Source organism: Salvia splendens, chromosome 21, assembly GCF_004379255.2.
Source record: "Salvia splendens isolate huo1 chromosome 21, SspV2, whole genome shotgun sequence".
Lineage (NCBI taxonomy): Eukaryota > Viridiplantae > Streptophyta > Magnoliopsida > Lamiales > Lamiaceae > Salvia > Salvia splendens.
The window spans coordinates 4,381,752-4,404,159 of record NC_056052.1 but is presented as its reverse complement, the minus strand read 5'-3'; the positions used below and the strand labels follow the sequence as shown (position 1 = coordinate 4,404,159).

At 37.3% G+C, this 22,408-nt stretch overlaps 3 protein-coding genes across 3 annotated transcripts; 1 reads left to right on the top strand and 2 right to left on the bottom strand.

Annotated features, from left to right (window-relative positions):
- Positions 1-16,132: 16,132 nt before the first annotated feature.
- Positions 16,133-16,438, bottom strand: LOC121784074 (E3 ubiquitin-protein ligase RING1-like). The gene has a single exon (XM_042182254.1). The coding sequence runs from the start codon at positions 16,436-16,438 to the stop codon at positions 16,133-16,135; it is 306 nt and encodes a 101-aa protein (XP_042038188.1).
- Positions 16,439-18,367: 1,929 nt separating this feature from the next.
- Positions 18,368-20,141, top strand: LOC121784927 (60S ribosomal protein L15). The gene is made up of 4 exons (XM_042183199.1): positions 18,368-18,484; positions 18,567-18,733; positions 19,219-19,416; positions 19,698-20,141. The coding sequence occupies exons 1-4, from the start codon at positions 18,481-18,483 to the stop codon at positions 19,941-19,943; spliced, it is 615 nt and encodes a 204-aa protein (XP_042039133.1). The 5' UTR covers positions 18,368-18,480; the 3' UTR covers positions 19,944-20,141.
- A 116-nt stretch (positions 20,142-20,257) lies between these two features.
- On the bottom strand, positions 20,258-21,430 carry LOC121784073 (GDSL esterase/lipase At1g71691-like). Its single transcript, XM_042182253.1, has 4 exons — positions 21,187-21,430; positions 20,940-21,067; positions 20,587-20,829; positions 20,258-20,536 (listed from the first exon to the last, which is right to left on the bottom strand). The coding sequence occupies exons 1-4, from the start codon at positions 21,428-21,430 to the stop codon at positions 20,258-20,260; spliced, it is 894 nt and encodes a 297-aa protein (XP_042038187.1).
- Positions 21,431-22,408: the final 978 nt, after the last annotated feature.

Sequence of the window (22,408 nt, the reverse complement as noted above, 5' to 3'; positions counted from 1 at the left end):
AAGATTGCGATTAGAATCAATTACTTCAATTAGATGATTGATAGAATATTTTGTAATTAAGGATCTTACCATGTACATTGCTTCCTACACCCTATTTAAAGGGTCCTCTATACAATTGAAAAATCATCTCATTCAATACAATCAATAGTGTTCTATAATATTCTCTCCTCCCCAATATATCGATTAAATTATTTAAAATAAATTAAAAACAAGTTAAGAAACAAACTTATAAGGAAAGTATTTTATATTTTTAAAAGATGGAGGAAGGATTACGTTTAAACTTTTTCTTCTTTAGATATTAAAGCTCATCATCATTTTAGAAGATATACTGATATACAAATAATTTATTACATGTATGACTGGTAGATAGCTAGATCCTACTACAAATGAATTAAGTTAACGTTAGATCAATAGCAAAAAATTGCAAATTTGTGTTTGTGTGTTCCATTATTTTAATAACTACTCAATGAAAAAAGACGTTAACCTGCCCGACTCCATTTATTAATTAAATGAAGAAATGGGTAGAAAAAGGTGAATAAAGAATTAGAAGGATGTGTTTCATATTTTTCGGTCCCACCATTTTTCTCTCTTATTCATCTGCTACGTTTCATTTGTATGTGTTGAAGATCAGCAATTCAAGCAATCATGGGCAATCAATCAAACAACAATCAAGGAGATTGACAGAGCAAGATTTAAGGAAGATTGACACAGAGAATCAAGGGAATTGATAGCAATTATCATAAATGTAATAGAGGGAAATATGGCCTTAATTGTATTACCATACATAGGGGCCGAGTCCACCCTATATAAGGGACTCGGCTGCTTTCATTGTAGACACAACAACACACAACAAAACACATAGAAACAATTCCAATCTAATACAATGTAGTCCATAAAGCTTTTCCCGTCTTTTACCTTCTTCATTTGTATTTTATTTTCCGCATTATATTTTCAACTTGGTATCAGAGCAGCTAACGATCCGTAATTCGTTAGTTTGTTTGAAAACCAATTGTTAATATACCTATACAAAAACAAACAAAAAAATTCACACAAACCAAATTTGATACTTCGATTTATCATATTGTCATCCCCACAAACCAAGCCCCTCGACTATAAATCCGAGCGGCATACCGGTGGCTAGTCGCGCCGGCCGAAGGCGTGGCAGCTCCACCGACGGCGGCAGTAGAGGACAGGCGGAGCGGCGGCAGAACGCGCTGGAAGTCGAGCCTGCTTCGTTCCAGCCGAAGTCAAGGGCAAGCTTCAATCCGGATGGCCGGCGACGGCGTCGAGTTGCCGTGAAGAAACGAGAGACGGCGCTGGTTCTCTTCTTGAATTAGGGTTTATTTTGGAAGATTGGGGGGAATTCCTACTTAGCGTAATGTAAAGAGGGATTTACAATAAATCCCTCAAGTCTTGTTAAATTACAGCCAATACCCCATTCATTTTTTAATTCCAGTAGATAGCCCCCAACTTCTACTATATTTCCCCACGACCCCAGCCAAAGTAATCATACACAAAGCCCCAAGCAACTTTCAGAAAATATCAGGGCAGTCCCGAAACCCATTCCGAAACTTAAGAATTTTGCAAGAGTATGTTATATGCTCATGCAATTGAGAAAGAACAAAAGGGGTTGATTGGCCCGTGGTGGGGAGCGCGGATCAGGAGGTGACAGTAACCCTAGATCCGGAGATAAAATCTGTATTCAAGGAATGTCCGGCCGAGGGGGAGAGGATGAAATCCGACCGAAGAATTCCTCTCCAAACCTATGTTGGCCGAGTAGGCCAAAGACGACAGCCGGTGAGAGGACGAGAAGGCTGTAGAAGAAGTTTGTCTCACCAATGGAGCATTGAGAATGTGATGAAAAGGATCAATGGAGGAATGACCCAAGAGCAAATAGTTAAAGAATTATCCGGTTGAGGGGGAGAGGTCAGCCCCAGCCGGATAATTCATCGAGGTGACTATGCCCGGCGAAGAAGAAGCAACCGAGTCAAGGAGAAAGAAGTAGCTGACTGATCTACAGGAGAAGAAAACAACAAGTAGCTGTGAAAGGAGGCGCGGTGCATGATCATCACATGAGTCAAAACTGTTAGAATTAGCTCCTTGACAAGAGTCAAAACTGTCAGAACTAGCTCCTCGACAAGAGTCAAAACTGTCAGAATTAGCTCCTCGACAAGAGTCAAAACTGTCAGAAAAATTGAAGAAGGCTCCTCGACACGAGTAAAAACTGTCAGATTGGCTCCTAAGACACGAGCAAAAACTGTCGGAATTGGCTCCTAAGACACGAGTTAAAACTGTCAACCAAAACTGAAGAACTCCTTGATATGAGTCTAAACTTTCAATGATGAATTGAAGAAGCTCTATGATACGAGCATAAACTATCAATAGAAAATTGAAGGGCTCCTAAATATGAGTATAAACTATTTATCAAATTGGATATCGTGCAAGTTGAATATCGAAAAGTTCGATACTCAACTTGAGGGGGAGTGTTGAAGATCAGCAATTCAAGCAATCATGGGCAATCAATCAAACAACAATCAAGGAGATTGACAGAGCAAGATTTAAGGAAGATTGACACAGAGAATCAAGGGAATTGATAGCAATTATCATAAATGTAATAGAGGGAAATATCGCCTTAATTGTATTACCATACGTAGGGGCCGAGTCCACCCTATATAAGGGACTCGGCTGCTTTCATTGTAGACACAACAAAACACAACAAAACACATAGAAACAATTCCAATCTAATACAATGTAGTCCATAAAGCTTTTCCCGTCTTTTACCTTCTGCATTTGTATTTTATTTTCCGTATTATATTTTCAACAGTATGTGTATCGTTTAAACAACAACAAACCTTGCTGTGTATTTTTAACACAGCAGGGGATCCTTTCCCGCCTCTGAGTGCGATTATAATTCTGCATTTTACATGATAAAAAGCTCAGCCCAGTGGTAAATCATTAATGAAACCCAAACAACAGATATGTCATGAAATTGGGCCTTTTTCTTGAAATATCTGACAAACCAAACTTGTCTTTAATGACAATATAACAATATTAATATGGTTCGGCGATGCATTCCAAGTGGAGTTCATTTATCAAAAATGGAAAAAAAGTGAACAATATTTTGCGGACGGATCGAAATGACAAAAATAAACAACATTTCACGGACGGAGGGAGTATTTTCCACTTTAGGCTAAATCTTCACGATTTTATTTTTGAGACCTTTCCCGAAAATCCTTATGCTAATTGAGTAAGGATTGTACTTATGTATTGCTTACAACTGACGCAATTTTATTTATTTATTTGTACTCTTATCAATAGCATCCTCAAGAAGTCAGACAAACAGATGTCAAAAAGATTTCTTTCTTTTGACACTTAAAAATAAACTACTATAGTTTATACAATAAAAACGAATCTTGATATTGATTTCTATCGTAAATAGTTATATTTCATATGATATTGAGTTGAGATTGATAAATAAACGAACACGAAAAATAGCTACTCAAATAACGCTCGAAACTTTTCACGTTACAACAAATGAAAAAACAAACGAATGTGACAATGATAGTAATTAGTAAATACATTTTCAAGTGGCGTCGGACGCATTGCAACGGCACAAGGGGCAAGAGTTGTGGATGGACAGCCACCGGAAAATGCAGTTTTCATGTAAAACATGGCCGCAGTGCACTTTCTTGCCGCCGCCTGATCCAAAGCCCCTCCATGCATTCGCGGCTGCCTGCATCAATCGCCGGCATCTCCTCCACCGCGAACCTGGCAGTGGCGACCCTGAATCAATGGCGGACACACTAAGGGGTGGGGGAGGGCTTAAGCCCCTACCCAATTTTTGATTTCTCCTTTTTTTTCTTCTTGTAAAATTTTTAATAATTGTAAAATTGATCGCCAGCCCTTCCCAAAAAATGGTTCCGAGGAGTAAATTATTGAAAGTTGAACGAAAAGAAGGGGCTGAATCTTAGAATTAGAATTGCACAGTAGAAAAAAGGATTGCTGACTGCGTGAAGAAGAAGAAGACGACTTGGGCATTAAAATACAATATAATACTCCTAAATGATTACTATTAGTGGTTTTTTTTAATAATTATTTTCAATTCAATTTTATCTTTCTAATGGACTGTATTTTTATACTCCTAGTTTCCTCTTAAATTTTCTCTTCTAATGCACTGTTTAAATCGTTCTATTTTATCAGCCATTTTATTTCATTGCTTTTGTGTTTTAAAATCTTCTGATAAATAAATATTTTATCTTTCTATTTTGAAGTAATTAGACACTATAATTATTTATCCCACTCTAAAAACTGGAAATCATGGTTACACCACTATGTGCGCACACATACACACATATCTTTAGTATATGGAGTACTATATACTCTCTTCATCTTCATCTGCTATTAACAGTCCCAATTTGCCATTTAGTCTACTCGCGGTTAAGAATTTCGATTTACTTTTACTTTAGTAACCGCATTCCACTAACTCATTTCACTTGCATTTTATTATAAAACACGTTTAAAAAAATGAGTCTACATTCTACTCTATTTTTCACCCATTTTCCTTTATATTTTTCAAAATTCATACCAAATTCAACCGAGACTCCTAATCTGCTGTTCAGAGAAAATACAGTAGAGCCCCTACCAAATAAAATTTCTGCGTCCGCCCCTGCCCTGAATTCAGCTTCAAGGTTGTGGTTACTCCACTCTACCGTTGACAATCCACTCACTCACTCACCTTGCACCGTCATGCACTCACTCACCTTGTCATCTTCAACTTGATCGACAATGGGTTAGTTAACAATAAGAACTTACATATCTGTTCTAAGTTACTTGAGTTATACTTTATTGCAGGTTGTCCAAAGTTATATTAATCAAATTTCTTTTTTGGTAACAATAATTATTCTCACTTACCTACTTCTTTCTCCCTTATACTTTATCTCACTGCAATTCATTTTTAAACATCAATTTCTTAATCTCGTGCTCAACATTACAACAAATGAAAAAACAAACAAATCCGACAATAATATCTACATTTCAAGTGGCGTCGGACACATTGCAGCGGTACAAGGGGCATGAGTTATTGATGGAGAGCCACTAAAAAATGCAGCTCTCATGGAAAACATGGCCGCAGCGCACGTGCTTGACGCCGCATGACCCGAAGCCCTCTATGCAGACTGCGCATCCGCGGCCGCCTGCAGCCGTCGTCGCCATCTCCTCCACCGCGAGCCGGGCAACGGCCATCCTGAACTGAGCTTCAAGGTTGTACTTGTTCCATTCCTATAACACCCCGAAAAAAAAACAAGAGAAAAAAAAACAAATTAATCTAATTAAATCTTTTCCTAGTTGACTTGGTCAAATATAGTTATCCAAACCCATCAACAAAAGATTTATTCATATCTCCGCTCCCTATAATCTCTCTATCAAACCAAATCCAATCTTTATAGATACACACCCATAGTGATATATATATTCCACCGATCCTGTAAATTAAATCATTCTCTCAAATCCCAAATAATAAAATACCGTGAGAGAGGCGGTTCTCCCCGCAAATTGATTTACTTCCGATCAAAGGTAATTTTCTCCAAATCATGAAATCTTCCACGTTTTGTTTCAAAGCATAGCTTCATGTTTCACAGTAGTTTACATAAGTTTCACTCTTAGGCCTTTTAGATGAAATTTTAAATCCTAGATTTCTGAAAAATGTTATCTGCCATTAATATCGAACTATTAGAACTTAATAAAAGATTAGTTTGAGTGGAGAAGAAAAAGGGGAGGGACGGATCTGTTATGAGAGGCGGTGCCGCACGACTGAGGCGCCGGCTGGGCGGTGCTAAAGGGGCGACTGGCAGTGGCAGACGACAGCTGCCTGAACGAGCTAGCGGCAGCGAGTTTTACCGACGGAGAAGCAGCCCTGTGACGCGGCGAGGCGGCAGTATGGCTTCCCGATTGAAATTATCCTTGGTTGCTTGTTTTAATATGAGTTTAGAGAGAGAAGAGAATTTGAGAATTTCTGTTTTGCTTAACATTTGAATGTGGGGGTGTTCTTTGGTAGCCGGCAGTTTTAGAGAAGGGACTATATGTTTCTTTAATTCCTTCTCCTTTAATAAATTGTGGTTGATGTTTAATAGTGGAATGGTGGAAAGTGGTGTTGCTTTGGGAAGGGGATATATGTACGCAGTGTTGTTAATTTGGCGTTCGGGTCGCTCGGGTCGCCCGGGTCGAGACCATCACCGCCCCAACATGGGTGGGTTGATCGAGATGCATGGGTCGCACTGGGTCGGTTGGGTCGGCGGGGTCGAGCGTTTCGGGTGGGTCGAGCGTTTCGGCTACAGTGTTTTTGCGTATAAATTTTACAGAGATTGAAGGAAGTGATGAAGGAAGATGATGGAGAGGAGAGATGAGAGAGGAGTATAATTATGAGCCTTGGGAATAGACATCGTTTGTCACTATTCATTTGTTTAGTGGGATTAGGAAAATTTAAAAAATTGACATAGTTTATCACACTTTTTAGGCCGCAATAAAAATATTATTTTACCAAATTTTTTATTAGTTAAATTGAATCCAATATATTTACATGGATATATTGTCAATCCAAACATGGAGTATAATTTAATGGTGGAAAATGAGTATATTATTTTAGGAATAAATTAATATTTGTTCTTCTACTATATAAACGTTTCGAGATTCAAATTGTACTATTTAAAGTTTTATTATTTTATTTATATAATAATCTATTGTATTAATCAAATTATTTATTAATCTTATATAGGTTTGTCTACTAATACATATTCATTTATTTTTTACTAATTTTTAAAATAGATTTCACATTCCACTCCTATTTTATTATAAGTTAATACTACATACAAAATGACGCACATTTCATAAATATTTTCTTTGACATTTTCAGACAATGGTTTCAATTATTTATTTTGTGTTATACTTATGACTTATGAATTGTTTTGATATTTTGATAATTTCTATTTTTCACTTTATCTCTATTCACATGAATTACGTCTACATTTATATTATTTGATATATTATAAACATTAGAGTAATATATTTATTTGATTTAATATTAAAAGGCAAAAAAATTAGCCTAGATTAGTGGGTCTCTCGACCCAGTCGACTCGTCGACCCGCTACCCGAATTTTGACCTTATCGACCCGGTGCGACCCTCGACCCTAACAACACTGTATGTACGTGTGATTGGAAGGATGAGTATTTGACTTGGTCTTTTTTTGTGTTTGTTTTGAAGTTGGAGAATTTGTGGGTATGTGTGTTTACATACAGAGAGAAAGAGAGAGGATGTTTGTTACGTGAGATCCTGTTCAAGTAAGAAACCGGGTAGTGGGTAATTTGATTGTGGGCCACTTTTTAATTCTTGGGCCGATAATTTAATTGTGGGGAATTATTTATTTAATTCTTGAAATAATTCAAAGTTAGAAATAAATATAATTGCGAAGGGAAATAGTTGTGATGATTTAGTTATGCGCTTGTATAATTTTTGGAATTTATTCCGACATCGTGGTGGAAATACGAGGAGCCAACGGAGGAACTTTGGGCGGCCGGAATTAATCGAAATACCTAAGCTTCTAATTGGGAAAAATTTATAATCTTGAACGAAGAAAATAATTTGGAGACATAGAATGCATGCATTTATTTTCCTTATTTGAAAAGTGTGTTGATTTATGTATTATCTAAATGCTAAAGGTGATACCTTGCAAGCGAGACGTGATATCAATGGAAAGGAAATAATTTCGGATTAAGAACTTGAGGTGGGCTTTCTTTTTAAATAAGGGTTGTGCTCTAAGTGTATTTTTATGTGAAAATGATATGAATATTTGTCATGCCGTGTTTTATTTTATTCTATGGAACCTATCTGATATGGCTTCTTTCATCAATGGATAATCGAATTCGGGTCTGTCTAGGGAGTGAGTCCCTATTCAGGCTAGTGTACACCTATGGAGATCGTGAGCCGTCTTTTGGGTCGGCCAGTCTAGTGACTTGGAATGTGGCCACATTCCTTGTCATCAATGGATCAGACATGGGAGATAGCTATGGGAAAATGGTTGATCAACCGAGTTTTTACAATGGAAATTATTTTAGTGTCTTGGGCGATTTATAAAGTTAAAACCCTGAGGTCACTCAATGGTGGCATGATAAATACTTTTTATAAAATGTTTTCGGCATGAGTCCACTGAGTGCATCAAGTACTCAGCCCTGCATTTCTTATTAAAAATGTGCAGGTTGAGCGTGACGGGTGCGGTGGGTGTTGAGCAAGACCGTTGAAGAAATTTAAGTGTGTAGAATGTGTCGTGTCTTCACACGTGGCATATTTCTTCTCTCAAATGCTTCCGCTAAGTAGTTGTTCTTCTTTTGATTTCTTGTATCGTTGAGATTAGTATTCATTTTTGAGTTGTTGATTGTTGAGATACTCTGATTTTATTCGAGTTATTCCCAGTTGTTTAGAGCTATGGTCGAGTTGTGTTGTTTTCCCATTTCTTCCCCGCTTCTTTAATCCTCTCCTAGTCGCGATCAACCGTGTTTTCTATCCTAAGAAAATGCGGGCGTGACAATTCCACCGCTGTGTTAGAGAGCCTTGTGCAGAGCAAGCTGAGGTTCAAGTCAAGAAAGCATGCAATGTTGAATTGCATGAAATGGATGAGACAAATGATTCTTTAAGGTTGTGTGGAGCACCTGACAAAGTCAGGATGCAAGGAGTGCAATCTGGACCACTGATAAAGGTTGGAGATCTGCCAACAGTTAAACAATGGGACCACTGTACTTGGAGAGACATTGTGGCCAAAGGAATGACAAAGAGGAAGCTTTAGCAGAAATCTGTTTGTTTAGTGTTATGTTTATCAGAGTTTGTTACATTAGTGAAACAATTAGTCATGGCATTCTAGATGCTTCTACCTAGTGGTATAAATACTGTAATGTTGAACCTTATCTCTTATGCAATGAAACAATGAAAATTCTCTCGATGTCTAAAGCCTTCTTATTCAGTATATCAATGTCTATTGTCATTCTTGGTCACATCTTTCATGGTATTAGAGCAGGATCTTCATGATCCTGCCTCTCCTGCCCCATTTCCGTTTTCCTTTTCTTTTCCTTACTTGATTTTCGTTGGGAAATGGCAGATCCTAATGCTGTTTCTTATGGTGCTGTGCCCCTTTTCTCACAGCTACCACCCATATCAGTGAAACTAAATGATGGGAATTTCCTCATGTGGCAACAACAAGTTGATGTTGCTGTCTATGACTACGGCCTTGAAGGGTTTCTTACTGGGGAAGCTACTGCTCCACCTCAGATGGTTCCAGATGCAGAAGAAGGAACATTGGTGATGAATCCGGCCTTTTTGGCATGGCAAAGACAAGATAGAAGGGTAGCAGGATGGCTGCTCTCATCTTTGTCTAAAGGAGCCCTCACTCTTGTTGTGGGACTCAGATCAGCAAGGGACATATGGTGTGCTCTTGAAACAAATTTTGCTAGTCGCTCAACTGATAAAGTGATGCAGTACAGACAACAATTGCAGAATTTGAAGAAGGACTCACTCAAAATGAGTGAATATCTCAGCAAAATGAGAACTTACTTTGATCTCCTGGCTTCAGTTGGTTGCGGGATATCAGATGGAGAACAGACCCTGTATATCTTGGGAGGTCTAAATCAAGAATATGACCCAGCTGTGTGTGCTGTCACCTCCAGATCAGATCCATGGAACTTAGGAGATGTGAGCTCCTTCTTGCTGAGCTTTGAAGCAAGGATGGAAACCACCAGAGGAAATGCAACAAGCATTGAAGGTTCACAACCCACACTGAATCTGGTGCAACAAGCTGGACAGAAAAGAGATTTTCCACCTCCTTACTCCAACAAATTTGACAATGGAGGAGGAAGAGGTGGATCATGAAACCAAAGGGGAGGACGAGGTGGCAGAGGCTTTGGCAGAGGAGGAAACAAAATAGTGTGTCAACTCTGTGAAAAACCTGGCCATTCTGCAGCGAAGTGTTGGCATAGATTTGAGCAGAACTTCACTCCTCCTCAGGTCCAGTTCAAAGGAAATCCATCTCAACAACATCAACAAGGCTATTTCAACCCCTCAGCTCACATGGTGCAATCTATTCCAAGGTCACCTTCTGCCTCCTTCTCGGTTGGGAACCAGTCAGAGTTCAACTATGATGCTGGACCTTCCACAAGCTGGTATCCGGACTCAGGAGCAACTCATCACATCTCCAATGATCTGAGCAACCTGAACATTAGCTCAGAATATACAGGAGGTAAAACTTTAGTTCTTGGAGATGGATCTGCTGTTTCTATTTCTAACATTGGTGAATCTGCCTTTTGTCCACAATCAGCTTCTTGTTCCGGAAAACTTCATCTAAAAAATCTTTACTTTTCCTTCCAAAGAAGCCATTCCTGTTGTTCACTCTGTCAGTCTGGATTCTTCCAACTCTAGCAGCTGCCTGGACATTTTCAACTCTAGCAGTAGTTCAAGTGGTTCATCTGGCCTAGATATTGCTTTGTGGCACAATAGACTAGGTCATCCTACTCTAGATGTTGTTAAAATTGCTTTGAATAGCTGTAAAATTCCATTTGTGTCAATGAAATCTCCCTCACTTTGTGATCCATGCTGCATTTCAAAGGCACACAGACTCCTTTATACTCAATCTACTTCTGTCATAAATTCACCTCTTGAGTTGATTCACAGTGATTTATGGGGACCATCCCATGTTCTTTCCAGAAATGGCTTTTCGTATTATGTATCTTTTGTTGATCATTTTTCAAGATTCACATGGATTTATCTCTTGAAGCACAAAAATGATGTGCACTTAGCCTTTAAGGAGTTTAAAGCTATGACTGAGAATCTCAATAATTGTAAGATTAAAACTCTTCAGTCTGATTGGGGAGGTGAGTTTCAAGGGTTAACTTCTTTGCTGAAAGAATGTGGTATCCTCCATAGAGTTTCCTGTCCTTACACACCACAACAAAATGGCCTAGCTGAGAGAAAGCATAGGCATATAGTGGAGACATGATTGGCTTTGTTAGCTCAAGCTTCTTTACCTAAAAAATTTTGGGATGATGCATTCATTACTGCTGTTCATCTGATAAATCCAATGCCATCTAAGGTCATAATGAATCTTTCCCCTTATGAGAAGCTGAACTCTAAGAAACCTGACTACAGTTATCTAAGAGTCTTTGGTTGCTTGTGTTATCCCCTTACTCGGCCATACAATAAAAACAAGCTGCATTTCAGATTTGTTAAAGCTATCTTTTTGGGATATAGTCCATGTCATAAGGGGTATAAGGCACTTCAACCAGATGGAAAGGTGATCATCACAAGAGATATCATTTTTGATGAATTCAATTTTCCTTTTAAGTCCATTTCTTCTGAGAAAAAGAAAGAAAAATTCACTTTTCCTCCAGAATCTCAAAATTTTCCCTCCACTCCATTCATGACTACTTCACATTTTCCAATCCCTCCAGATGCTCCACCCTCCCCTCCCGTTTTTCAGCCACACCACTCTCACTCCTCTTCATATCCAATTTCTGGTTCTGCTTCTCCAACTTCACCTGCTTCTTCCCAGATTCCTCATAACTCCTCCCCTATCTCATCCAGCTCCAGTGATTCTGATCCTGTTCCTATCACTCATCCCATGACCACCAGATCCAAGGCTGGCATATTCAAGCCAAGAGTGTTTACTATACAGCTCTCACCACATCTCACTCCTAGGTCTGGAAGGCTGCTATGTTGTCTGAATTCCTTGCACTTCTCAAGAACCACACTTGGATTTTAACCATACTTCCACCTGGCAAAAATCTGATAGGATGCACCTGGATCTTCAAGATCAAGTTTCACATTTTTGGAGAGATAGCTAGGCATAAAGCAAGACTTGTTGCTCAAGGATTTTCACAGCAACCAGGATTTGATTTTAATGAAACCTTCAGTCCGGTTGTCAAGCCTACAACCATCAGAGTTATTCTCAGCTTGGCTGTTTCTCTCGGATGGTCTGTCACACATCTTGATGTAAATAATGCCTTTTTAAATGGGGATTTGAAGGAAGATATCTACATGAAACAACCACTTGGTTTTGAGCAAGGAAGGCCACATCTAGTCTGCAAGCTCAACAAGGCAATATATGGGCTCAAACAGGCTTCAAGAGCCTGGTTCTACACAGTTCACTCCCTGCTTCTCACACTTGGTTTCACTCAGTCACGAGCTGATGCTTCTATGTTCCTTAGACACAGAGGGAATGGGGTCATATATCTTCTAATTTATGTAGATGATATGCTAATTACAGGGAATTGCCCAGCTTCTATTCAAAAGGTGATATCTCAATTACATTCTCACTTTTCTTTAAAAGATCTTGGGGAGGTGAGTTTGTTTCTGGGAGTTGAAGTAATCAAGACTGCTGAAAATGGTCTTCACTTATGCCAGTCCAAGTACATCAAAGATCTCTTAAAGAAATCCAATATGGTGGGTGTTAAGGGTTGTCCTACTCCTATGTCTTCTAGCTGTGAGCTGAGCAAGAATGTAGGTGAAGCAACATCTGATCCAAAAATGTATAGAAGCGTTGTTGGGGCACTGCAATATGCGTCCATAACAAGACCAGATATAAACTATGCTGTGAATAAAGTGGGCCAATACATGTCTGCACCATTAGACACGCACTGGAGGGCTGTGAAGAGAATACTTAGGTATCTCTCTAGAACTGTTGATTTTGGCATTCAGATTCGCAAGTCTAATGGTGAGATATCAGCCTTCTCTGACTCGGACTGGGCGGCTGATCTTGATGACAGAAGATCCACAAGTGGTGTATGCGCTTTCTATGGAAGAAACTTGATTTCCTGGTGTGTGAAGAAACAGAATGTGGTAGCTCGTTCAAGCACTGAAGCAGAATATAGGAGCCTAGCACATGCAGCTTGTGAAGTGACTTGGTTGAATTCATTGCTGGGTGAAATGAAGGTACAGAAGAAGTGTGATCCAGTCATTTGGGTGGACAACCTAAGTGCGATTGCACTGACTTCGAACCCAGTGTTGCACGCACGAACCAAACACATTGAACTTGATGTGCATTTTGTAAGGGACAAGGTTCTTGCTATAAGGAAATAGAGCTGAGACATGTCCCAACTCTAGACCAGATAGCAGACATCTTCACAAAGCCTTGAAGCCAACAATCCTTCGTGAAGCTGCGGGAGAAATTAGGTGTTGTGTCTCTTGCCTCACTCGGATTTAGGGGGCGTGTTAGAGAGCCTTGTGCAGAGCAAGCTGAGGTTCAAGTCAAGAAAGCATGCAATGTTGAATTGCATGAAATGGATGAGACAAATGATTCTTTAAGGTTGTGTGGAGCACCTGACAAAGTCAAGATGCAAGGAGTGCAATCTGGACCACTGATAAAGGTTGGAGATCTGCCAACAGTTAAACAATGGGACCACTGTACTTGGAGAGACATTGTGGCCAAAGGAATGACAAAGAGGAAGCTTTAGCAGAAATCTGTTTGTTTAGTGTTATATTTATCAGAGTTTGTTACATTAGTGAAACAATTAGTCATGGCATTCTAGATGCTTCTACCTAGTGGTATAAATACTGTAATGTTGAACCTTATCTCTTATGCAATGAAACAGTGAGAATTCTCTCGATGTCTAAAGCCTTCTTATTCAGTATATCAATGTCTATTGTCATTCTTGGTCACATCTTTCACGCTGAATCTTCGTCGGCCACTGTTAAAGCAAAGTAGTGGTCGAACATTTCATCCATTAATTCCAATTAATAATTATATATGCGTGTATATATAGATATATGATGTGAGAGGCAATTTGATTAAACAGTAGTAGAGTTGTAGAGTTCCCTCTGGATTATGGTTTCTCCCTATTTATAGACTAGTTGATGGCAATTTGTAACAGTTTAAACAAAGAAGCGTACACGCAATAGCCAAAGCTCGAAGTTATAATGATATTTTTTGAAAATGTAATGTTTATTTATGTCCAGCAAGTTTTATGCCACGAGGGGAAATTATAGATGTCACAAGCTTTACAGTATTTTTTTATATTGGATTTGCTTTTCGGAAGTCGATACCCACTAGCGTAAATTAATAAATTAATAAAATGGTCTGTACAGATAATTTGAGGTTAATTGTATTCTAGTTTGTTTTGGTAAATTGGAAAACAGAGGATGATGCAGATTGAATTATAGATAGTATCATTTTACATAGAAAAATTATAGTAGTACTACCATTGAATGTGGCTCATTAACATTCTAATTTTTAAATTTATTTGATTTTTAAAGATATGAAGAAAGAAAATGGGTTCTTTTGTGCAAAAGTATAGGTGCTCCACTCGGCACTCGACCGTTTCAGAAAGAATGGTGGTGTTCGGTTGCCTAGATAAAATAATACCAAGATATAATTTAGGATTGAGTTGTGAGATTATTTTAGTGGTTAGCTATGACTAATTATCCATCTAGGATTGAATCTCATGAACCAAACACACTACATATTTAATCCGGGATACAATCTTGCAAACCGAACACCCCCAAACTTCACATCTCCATCTAAATCATCTTTCATGTTTCTCTACCTTTTATTTTAGATCTGAAATAGTTTAGTATTCATAATTTATACTCCGTATATTATACTGTACAACGCAAAGATTGTTGTTATACGGATAAAGTTGATATAAATTCAATCATTTCATACTAATTATTTTGAAGGTGAGGAAATTTGGTGCATATATTTCTAACTAGTTACACCAAATATGTAATGCCCGAGATAAGAATAGGGTGAACGTCAATGCAAAAGTACACACAATGAGCTACTCCAACGTCTAAAATGGAGGGAGCATGATTGAACCGAAACATACCAGAAAGACAAAAATTCCAGGAATACATAGATATGAGACTACAAGGGTGTGATCCGTTGCTAACTTTTCTTAAGTTGCTAACTTGCTAACTCATTAATATATTGTATTAAAAATGTCAACACGATGATACTGAAATGTCAACATAAACTTGAGTTGATATTTTAATACATTGTGTTGACATTGATATTTAAATGTCAACACAGTTTATTAAAATGTCAACACAAATATGTGTTGACATTTTAATGTGATCATGTTGACATTTTTAATACACTATGTAGATGAGTTAGCAAGTTAGCAATTTAAGAAAAGTTAGCATTTTAACGCACCCCTGAGACTACATTACTACATATTCAATGAGAGCTTAACAGATTTGATACGAGCTAGTCATACCAACAAGATGTCTCATCTTTTCTGGTGTCTATCTCATAAGAACTACAAAATTAAGCGTGGTTAGCTTGTGGCAATTCCAGGATGGGGGACCCCTGATAAGATTCTCATAAATCGTGTGGATGAAGACAAATCTCACTGGAAATACTTGTGTTGGTTTGTGGAGACATCCGTCAATATGAGAATCGGGTTGTTACAAAACCCAAACCCATTTTATGTTTAAAAATGTCACATTAAAATATGATTTTACTCAAACTAATTACACTAAAGTCAAACTCAAAACAAAGTATTATATATTCACTTACTTTTTATTTTAGTTATACCAATATATTCTACTCTAAATTACACATTAAATACATTAAAAGTACTGTGGTAACATTTAAATTTAAATCAAAATACATTTCATGATATCATACCACAACGTAGACATAAATACCAGCTAAAATTCAAAACTCAAAATTTGTAGTACTATATATTTCCCACAAATGAGACTGATATTTTCATATCTTATTTTGTCATATCGTATTAAGTACTCTTAAAATCAAGTGTCTTTCATTTTAGTTATTTGTCTTTTATTCTTTTTAAGTATTTTTTTAAAAATTTTAGAATTTCCATATTATGCAATTTAATTATTAATATTAGTTGAACTATTAATTTATTAAATTTCTTAATATAATTCATTAGTTGAAGAATCGATGGCGTGCATCCCTATTGAATTGAACGAGCGGAGATCGAGCGCAAAATCATGATGTTTTGGCATATGAGGTGTTCATAGCTATCACCAATTTAAATTGGTTATATATAGTACTAGATGGAGTAATTTGTTTGGACAAAAATATTCAATAAGACTGAGAATTAAGACATGCATATACATAAAATTATGAGTACGTTTTCAAGAGGCGTGGGGCACATTGCAACGACACAAGGGGCACGAGTTATGAATGGACAGCCACTCTAAAATGCAGTTTTCATGGAAAACATGGCCGCAATGCACTTGCTTGCCGCCGCCTGACCCAAAGCCCTCTACGCAGACCGCGCATTCACCGCCGCCTCCACCCATAGTCGGCATCTTCTCCACCGTGAGCCGGGCAGCAGCCACCCTTGATTGAGCTTCAAGGTCACTCTTATTCCGCTCTGTTGTTGAATCTTCTAATTCAGGCATCGTTAAAGCTAAGTCGAGGTCGAACGCTTCATCCATGGCGAGTAATATGGCTAATTAGGTTGAATTGATGTTATGTATTATTGGATTTAGGGCAGAGGGCTTATTGGATTCTAACTATTTATAGAGAAGATGATGGCCTTTTTGAAAAGTAGATTGAAGCGTCGTGGCAATGACGAAAAGGTAAAGGCTAGTTGTAATACAATACAATACAATGATGTATAGTTATTAGTCATCTTTGTAGTGTGAAAAGAAAACCTTAATCAATTTTCTATTTAGACTTCTTTCTTACTCTATATTTGTTGGTCTTGGAATTTCAAGTGTGAAAACCTTTGATCACTTTTCTATTTGGTCTTCTTTCGGGACGTACGTCACTCGTGTGACGCCAAAAGCAAGGAATGTTTTAAAAATCTAAATCAAATGTTTTTTCTAAAATTTCATCACTGTAAAATTATGTTTCAATTATAACTAAATTTTGAGTCTTTTCGTATTAAAAGTAGTGTTAGTTCATTGCTACTCGCTCTACCGGAACCTAATCGAAATCAAAGAATTTGGTTATTTAATGGGAAATATATGAATATTTGTAATTACAAAGATAAAAAAATATTGTGCATGGTGTAAGTACAATATTCAAAGAAATGTTAAATAATTAGCCAGAGTAGATTGACCTAAGATTAATTTAATGGTCTGTAATTATGATGCTTGTATTTCTCTTGTTCCTACAAGAACAACTAAATTTGTCTTGTTTGGATATATTGGATTTTCTTTTTTGTTTTTTCAACTATCATAATTTTGTAGACATAACGGTTCACATTATGGTTAGAAAAGTTACATGATTTATCTTTGAAGGACCAATAACGAACAAGTACATGGGAGTATTAGGTTATATTCCACTATCAACATTTCATAAAATTGACTAAGTGCGTCAAGTTTGACCTCGATCCATTCATATATTGTACAGTAAATTATTCACGTTCGTCAAGTTTGTCATCTTGCGAGTTAAAATAATATTATCATGAACTTTTTAGGTTCATTTAATGTTGGTAACTTGATATATTTAAATGACCGGTACAGGTGTTTCACAACTTTTTGTAATTCAGTCATGTTTCTTTATTTAACTAGTGGCATTCCTAGAGATGATGTGGTGGCATTCCTAGTAATGACATGTTGATGTGATATTATTTAATTTAACAACTAGAGATAATGAACGATGGGAGTGGATCCCCTGCTGTGGGGTAATCCACATCACCCTATACGGTGCCCAAAACGCACACATTTCTTCCTCAAACGACATACAATTAGTTAAGTACTACAATTTCATTTAATTCTTCCTCATTTGATTTATTCTGTCATTATTAATATTAAGTACGATCTATTTCAGTATCTGTTTTGTTAATCATAAGTCATTTAATATAATATTACTAATATTCCTAGAAGAGCGTAGTAAAAGAATTAAATGAAATTGTATTTAACTAATTGTATGTCGTTTGAGGAAGAAATGTGTGCGTTTTAAGGCACCGCATGGGGTGCTGTGGATTACCCCACAGCAGGGGATCTACTCCCATGAACGACATACCAATAGTGGATCGCTAGATTTTATTTTTATATTTTTGCCCGTCTATAAAAATGGTTTTATTTTTATTTTATCGTCACACTAAAATTCATCCCATAATTATTTATGGAATTTTTTTGTAAGTTTTTTAATCGATTAATTATTCTATATTAAAATCTGTATAATTTATAAATAAGTAAGATTATTTTTAATGAATATATGTACAGATTTTACATGCACATGAAAAGATATTACGCAATTTTACTACAAAAATTATTGCAAATTATAATTGAAAAATATGAAAAAGTAATTTGCTAATAGATTAACATGAGCATGTGAGAATGCATAAAAAAGAACTTTAGGCCAATTAATTAATATGTAAGTTTGGCCCAACGAAATAGAAGCAAGCCTGATAGCGTCAGCCCAAATCAGTGATTTCAAAAATCCCTAAAGCTAAAACCCTAGCTGACGGACATATAATCTCACCCCGCCAAATAACTTCGCAGATCGCAGCGGCGACAGCACAACCATGGGTGAGTGCCACGCTATCCCCATCCCTCCGCCGTGTATTCCTTCGTCGTACGGATTCTGACTGATTTTTCTTCGGATTTTCAGGCGCCTACACTTATGTATCGGAGCTATGGAAGAAGAAGCAGTCCGATGTGATGCGGTTTCTGCTTAGGGTTCGCTGCTGGGAGTACCGGCAGCTTCCTGCTGTTGTGCGCGTCACCCGCCCCACCCGCCCCGATAAGGCCCGACGCCTTGGATACAAGGCCAAGCAGGTAATATAGTACTCCACCTTCTTATTAGAAATAGTGGCGTTTCTTCAAGGTTAATTTTATGATTTAGGAGTATGTGTTCTCTGTTATTCATTTGATATATCTAATTGAATTTATGTAGGTTTAAATAATGTAATTATTGTTAGGGTAATGAATTACTACATTTTCCCCCTTGTCCCTAGATTGTGTATCTAGTTTGATAATTGGATTTGATATTAAATTAGCTTGAATGATGTTACTATGCCTCCATCATATTGTACTGTGTTGCTAGATGCTTAAGAGTAAGAAATGGTGCTTAAGATTTGTGAATCAGAATCTTAGTGATGAATGTAGATTCTCAAAATTTATATTTCGGGAGATGTTTTGATGAGTTGCTGTTTTGTGTAAATGTCAGTTGGTGCTGTTATAGAATGTGAAGTATGCTTATCAGTTTAGGTTGTGAAACCATTATCCTTTTTTCTCGATCATTTTTTGCTTACCTGTTGCAGGGGTATGTTATTTACCGAGTTCGTATTAGACGTGGTGGACGAAAGAGGCCTGTCTCCAAGGGTATTGTGTATGGTAAGCCCACAAATCAGGGAGTTACTCAGTTGAAGTTCCAACGCAGCAAAAGGTCTGTTGCTGAGGAACGTGCTGGCCGTAAATTGGGCGGCCTAAGGGTTCTGAGTTCTTACTGGATAAATGAGGTTTGTATTTAGACTTGCTCATATATTTAACGACTGCGTTATTTTTGCTCTCTTCCTACAATTATGTCAAAACACCAAAATATGATTTGATTGTCTTGTTCGCTTCAATAAACAATTACTGCTTTGCAGCATGCATGATCAAGTGCTTTCTTACAAATTGAATTGTTATACCTTTTGGTACTCCAATTAACTATATATACTTAGAGCTTTATGTATTTGCAGTATTCTATGAACCTACTTATTCTTATCTGGTTACATGGAACTCAATTTGATTATTGCAGGACTCTACTTACAAGTACTTTGAAGTAATATTGATTGATCCAGCGCATACTACTATCCGCAATGATCCACGGATCAACTGGATTTGCAACCCAGTCCACAAACACAGAGAGCTCCGAGGGCTTACATCAGCTGGAAAGAAGTACAGGGGTCTCAGAGGCAGGGGCCACTTGCACCACAAAGCACGTCCTTCAAGAAGGGCCACATGGAAGAGAAACCAGACCCTTTCCCTTCGCCGTTACCGTTGATCTTGAACATTTTGAGGATTCGATATACAACTGCAACTATTGTTTCTGTGTTGAATGAGTTTCGTGCACAATCTTTGGGGCAGACGTTTCGTTATTTTTGAACTATTCTATTGAATCTTGGGTTTCATTCGAAATTATACCTGTTAACAGTGTGTTGCTGTTGATTTAATTAAGAGATCTAACTGCAGTTCAATTTTATAGCTGTGTGTTCATGTTCATATCCGATTTATATACCTTGAACCCTGCACCATCCATCATGAGTTAATTCATTCCCACAATAAAAAATGTTTCTATTGAAACCAAACCATTAATCTTCAATCACCGTAGGCCTCAGCATTGTCGAACAAGCTTGTAAAGATTTGAAACGACGGTGCATAACTGAATGCAGATCCAGGGTAGTTCGACCTGAGGTCATGCACAACAGATTTCAGCCGTGTATTAAACATTGCCACTATGTGATTTAATGTGGCGTTACACTTCATGTTGTGAATTGTAATAGGGCCGCAACCTATAGGTGAGGCCTCTAATATCAAGAACTTCCTCAGCCCTAAACCTTGAATTTCCTGCGTCGACAAAGAACTTCCAATTGGTGTCTAGAAGTGACTAATAGGACAATTTGTTTAACATAATCAACTAGTGTTACCAATATATGCTTTCTATAGAGGGTTATAAGGAGATCAGCAAATTGCTCAAGATTGTAGATATGGCTGCTTAGGTAGTAATCAGCTAGCAAGTAGTTGTTGAGGTAGTCATTCGCTCCAATATCCACAAAAACCAATGCATTTGCCAAATACCTGCTCACTTCATTCCCATGCAGTTGCCCTCTCAGTTGACCCAACGTTTTCCTCAAGTTGTTAATTTGTTCTTCGAAAGGGATGACGCGGCCCTGTTCGTCATGTTACTACTTTAGATAACTTATACGATATTTCAAGAGCTTAAAAAAATGCAACGCCTCAAGAGCTTAATTATAAGCATGCAGTGATGAAGGGAAATTACAAATAGATATCCTGTGTCGCGAAGAATTCCTGCACCAGCCGAGGCATAATTTACTCCAAATAGAATGCTCTCTCCTTTTGCAACAACATCTGCATATGAAGGAAGAAGAGGAAGTCCCACCATCTCCGCTGCATGCATGCATACATACATTACAATACAATACAATACAATAAAATGTGTTGTTCACTTATATATAGGTATATAAAAATGAGAAATAAATCATAGTACTAGATTGATGCGTCCATACCAATGAAGTTTACAAGGATTTTTCCATTGGAGAATCTTCCTGTAGGCCCTCCACTAAAATCTATACCATAAGGAAAGTGGTCGGCTTTTGCTGAAGTGTCGATGAAATACTTGTTGTTTCCTGCATCCGTTAGTGAATCTCCAAATACGTACATTGCGGTATATTTTGTAGCATCACCATTTGCTTCCAATGCCAAAGAAGCAGCAATGATCGAAATCCACAAACATGCAACTTCCATCATCATTGTTGTGTGTGTTTCATCCATTATTAGCAAGTGTGTCTTTATATAGTGTTAAGTGTTAACTAACACTTTCCTCGAGGTTTTAACCTAGAATAATATAGCTACTATAAAATGACAATATGCAGCGTAAAGTTTGCATAATTGTGTTTGTATTCAATTATTCAAACTGTGTTTAATGCATTGTAGTACGCCGCTTGGTAGTTATGAGTAGGGTCTGCTATTCTTATCTAGTTCGACTTCTTTTTGTATAATATAATAAGAACTCTGATCTAATTCGATTTCATTTTGTATACTATAAAAATAAGAGGAGGAGATCATAGATTCTAGGAATTTTGTTATAAGTCAAATTAATTAAGTACACTGTTTGAGTAAACCAGGGTTGATATATATTCTACTATATTATTGATTTATTTCTTTATAATATTTTCTTCCCATCTGTAATTAAGATTTACTATTGAATTTGATACAGAGTTTTAATTATAAAAGAAAATGGGTAAAAAATATAGTGGACGTGGATGTCATTTTAATACTTGTGAATATTTCCCCAACAACTTATATCAAGAGCTTAGAGTTTGGGAAGAGAAATTACGATAGGGTTCGACACCGAGATTGTTGTAAGAAAAGATCGACGAATCTGATTTTGGGATTTGGAAAATGTAAATCGAGGATTACTTGTACGATAAAGATCTTTATCCACCCCTAAAATTCAATCTGAAAAGATAGAATAAGAGAAGTGAGCGTTGTTGGATAGAAAAAAATGATTAGCATAATTCGATTGTTGCTATCCAAGGATATATATAGTATCACACGACTGCAACAACGTCAGCAAAGGAGATCATGAGTTATCCAAGGAAGATGACCCCTTCCTTGGGACGGAGGGAGTATAAAAAACCATCCATGAAAAACAAGGTACACCTAATAATATGATTACTTTCTCGGTTCACGAAAAATAGTCTCATTTTGCTATTTTGGGATGTCCTC

Excerpts from the sequence above, each read along its gene's own strand:
- LOC121784074 (XM_042182254.1), bottom strand. The coding sequence starts at position 16,438 with ATGGATGAAGCGTTCGACCTCGACTTAGCTTTAACGATGCCTGAATTA.
- LOC121784927 (XM_042183199.1), top strand. Across the intron at positions 18,734-19,218 it reads TTGGATACAAGGCCAAGCAG|GGGTATGTTATTTACCGAGT; the intron begins GTAATATAGTAC and ends TACCTGTTGCAG. Across the intron at positions 19,417-19,697 it reads GTTCTTACTGGATAAATGAG|GACTCTACTTACAAGTACTT; the intron begins GTTTGTATTTAG and ends TGATTATTGCAG.
- LOC121784073 (XM_042182253.1), bottom strand. The coding sequence starts at position 21,430 with ATGATGATGGAAGTTGCATGTTTGTGGATTTCGATCATTGCTGCTTCT. Across the intron at positions 21,068-21,186 it reads AATCCTTGTAAACTTCATTG|CGGAGATGGTGGGACTTCCT; the intron begins GTATGGACGCAT and ends GCATGCATGCAG. Across the intron at positions 20,830-20,939 it reads GCGACACAGGATATCTATTT|GGCCGCGTCATCCCTTTCGA; the intron begins GTAATTTCCCTT and ends CATGACGAACAG.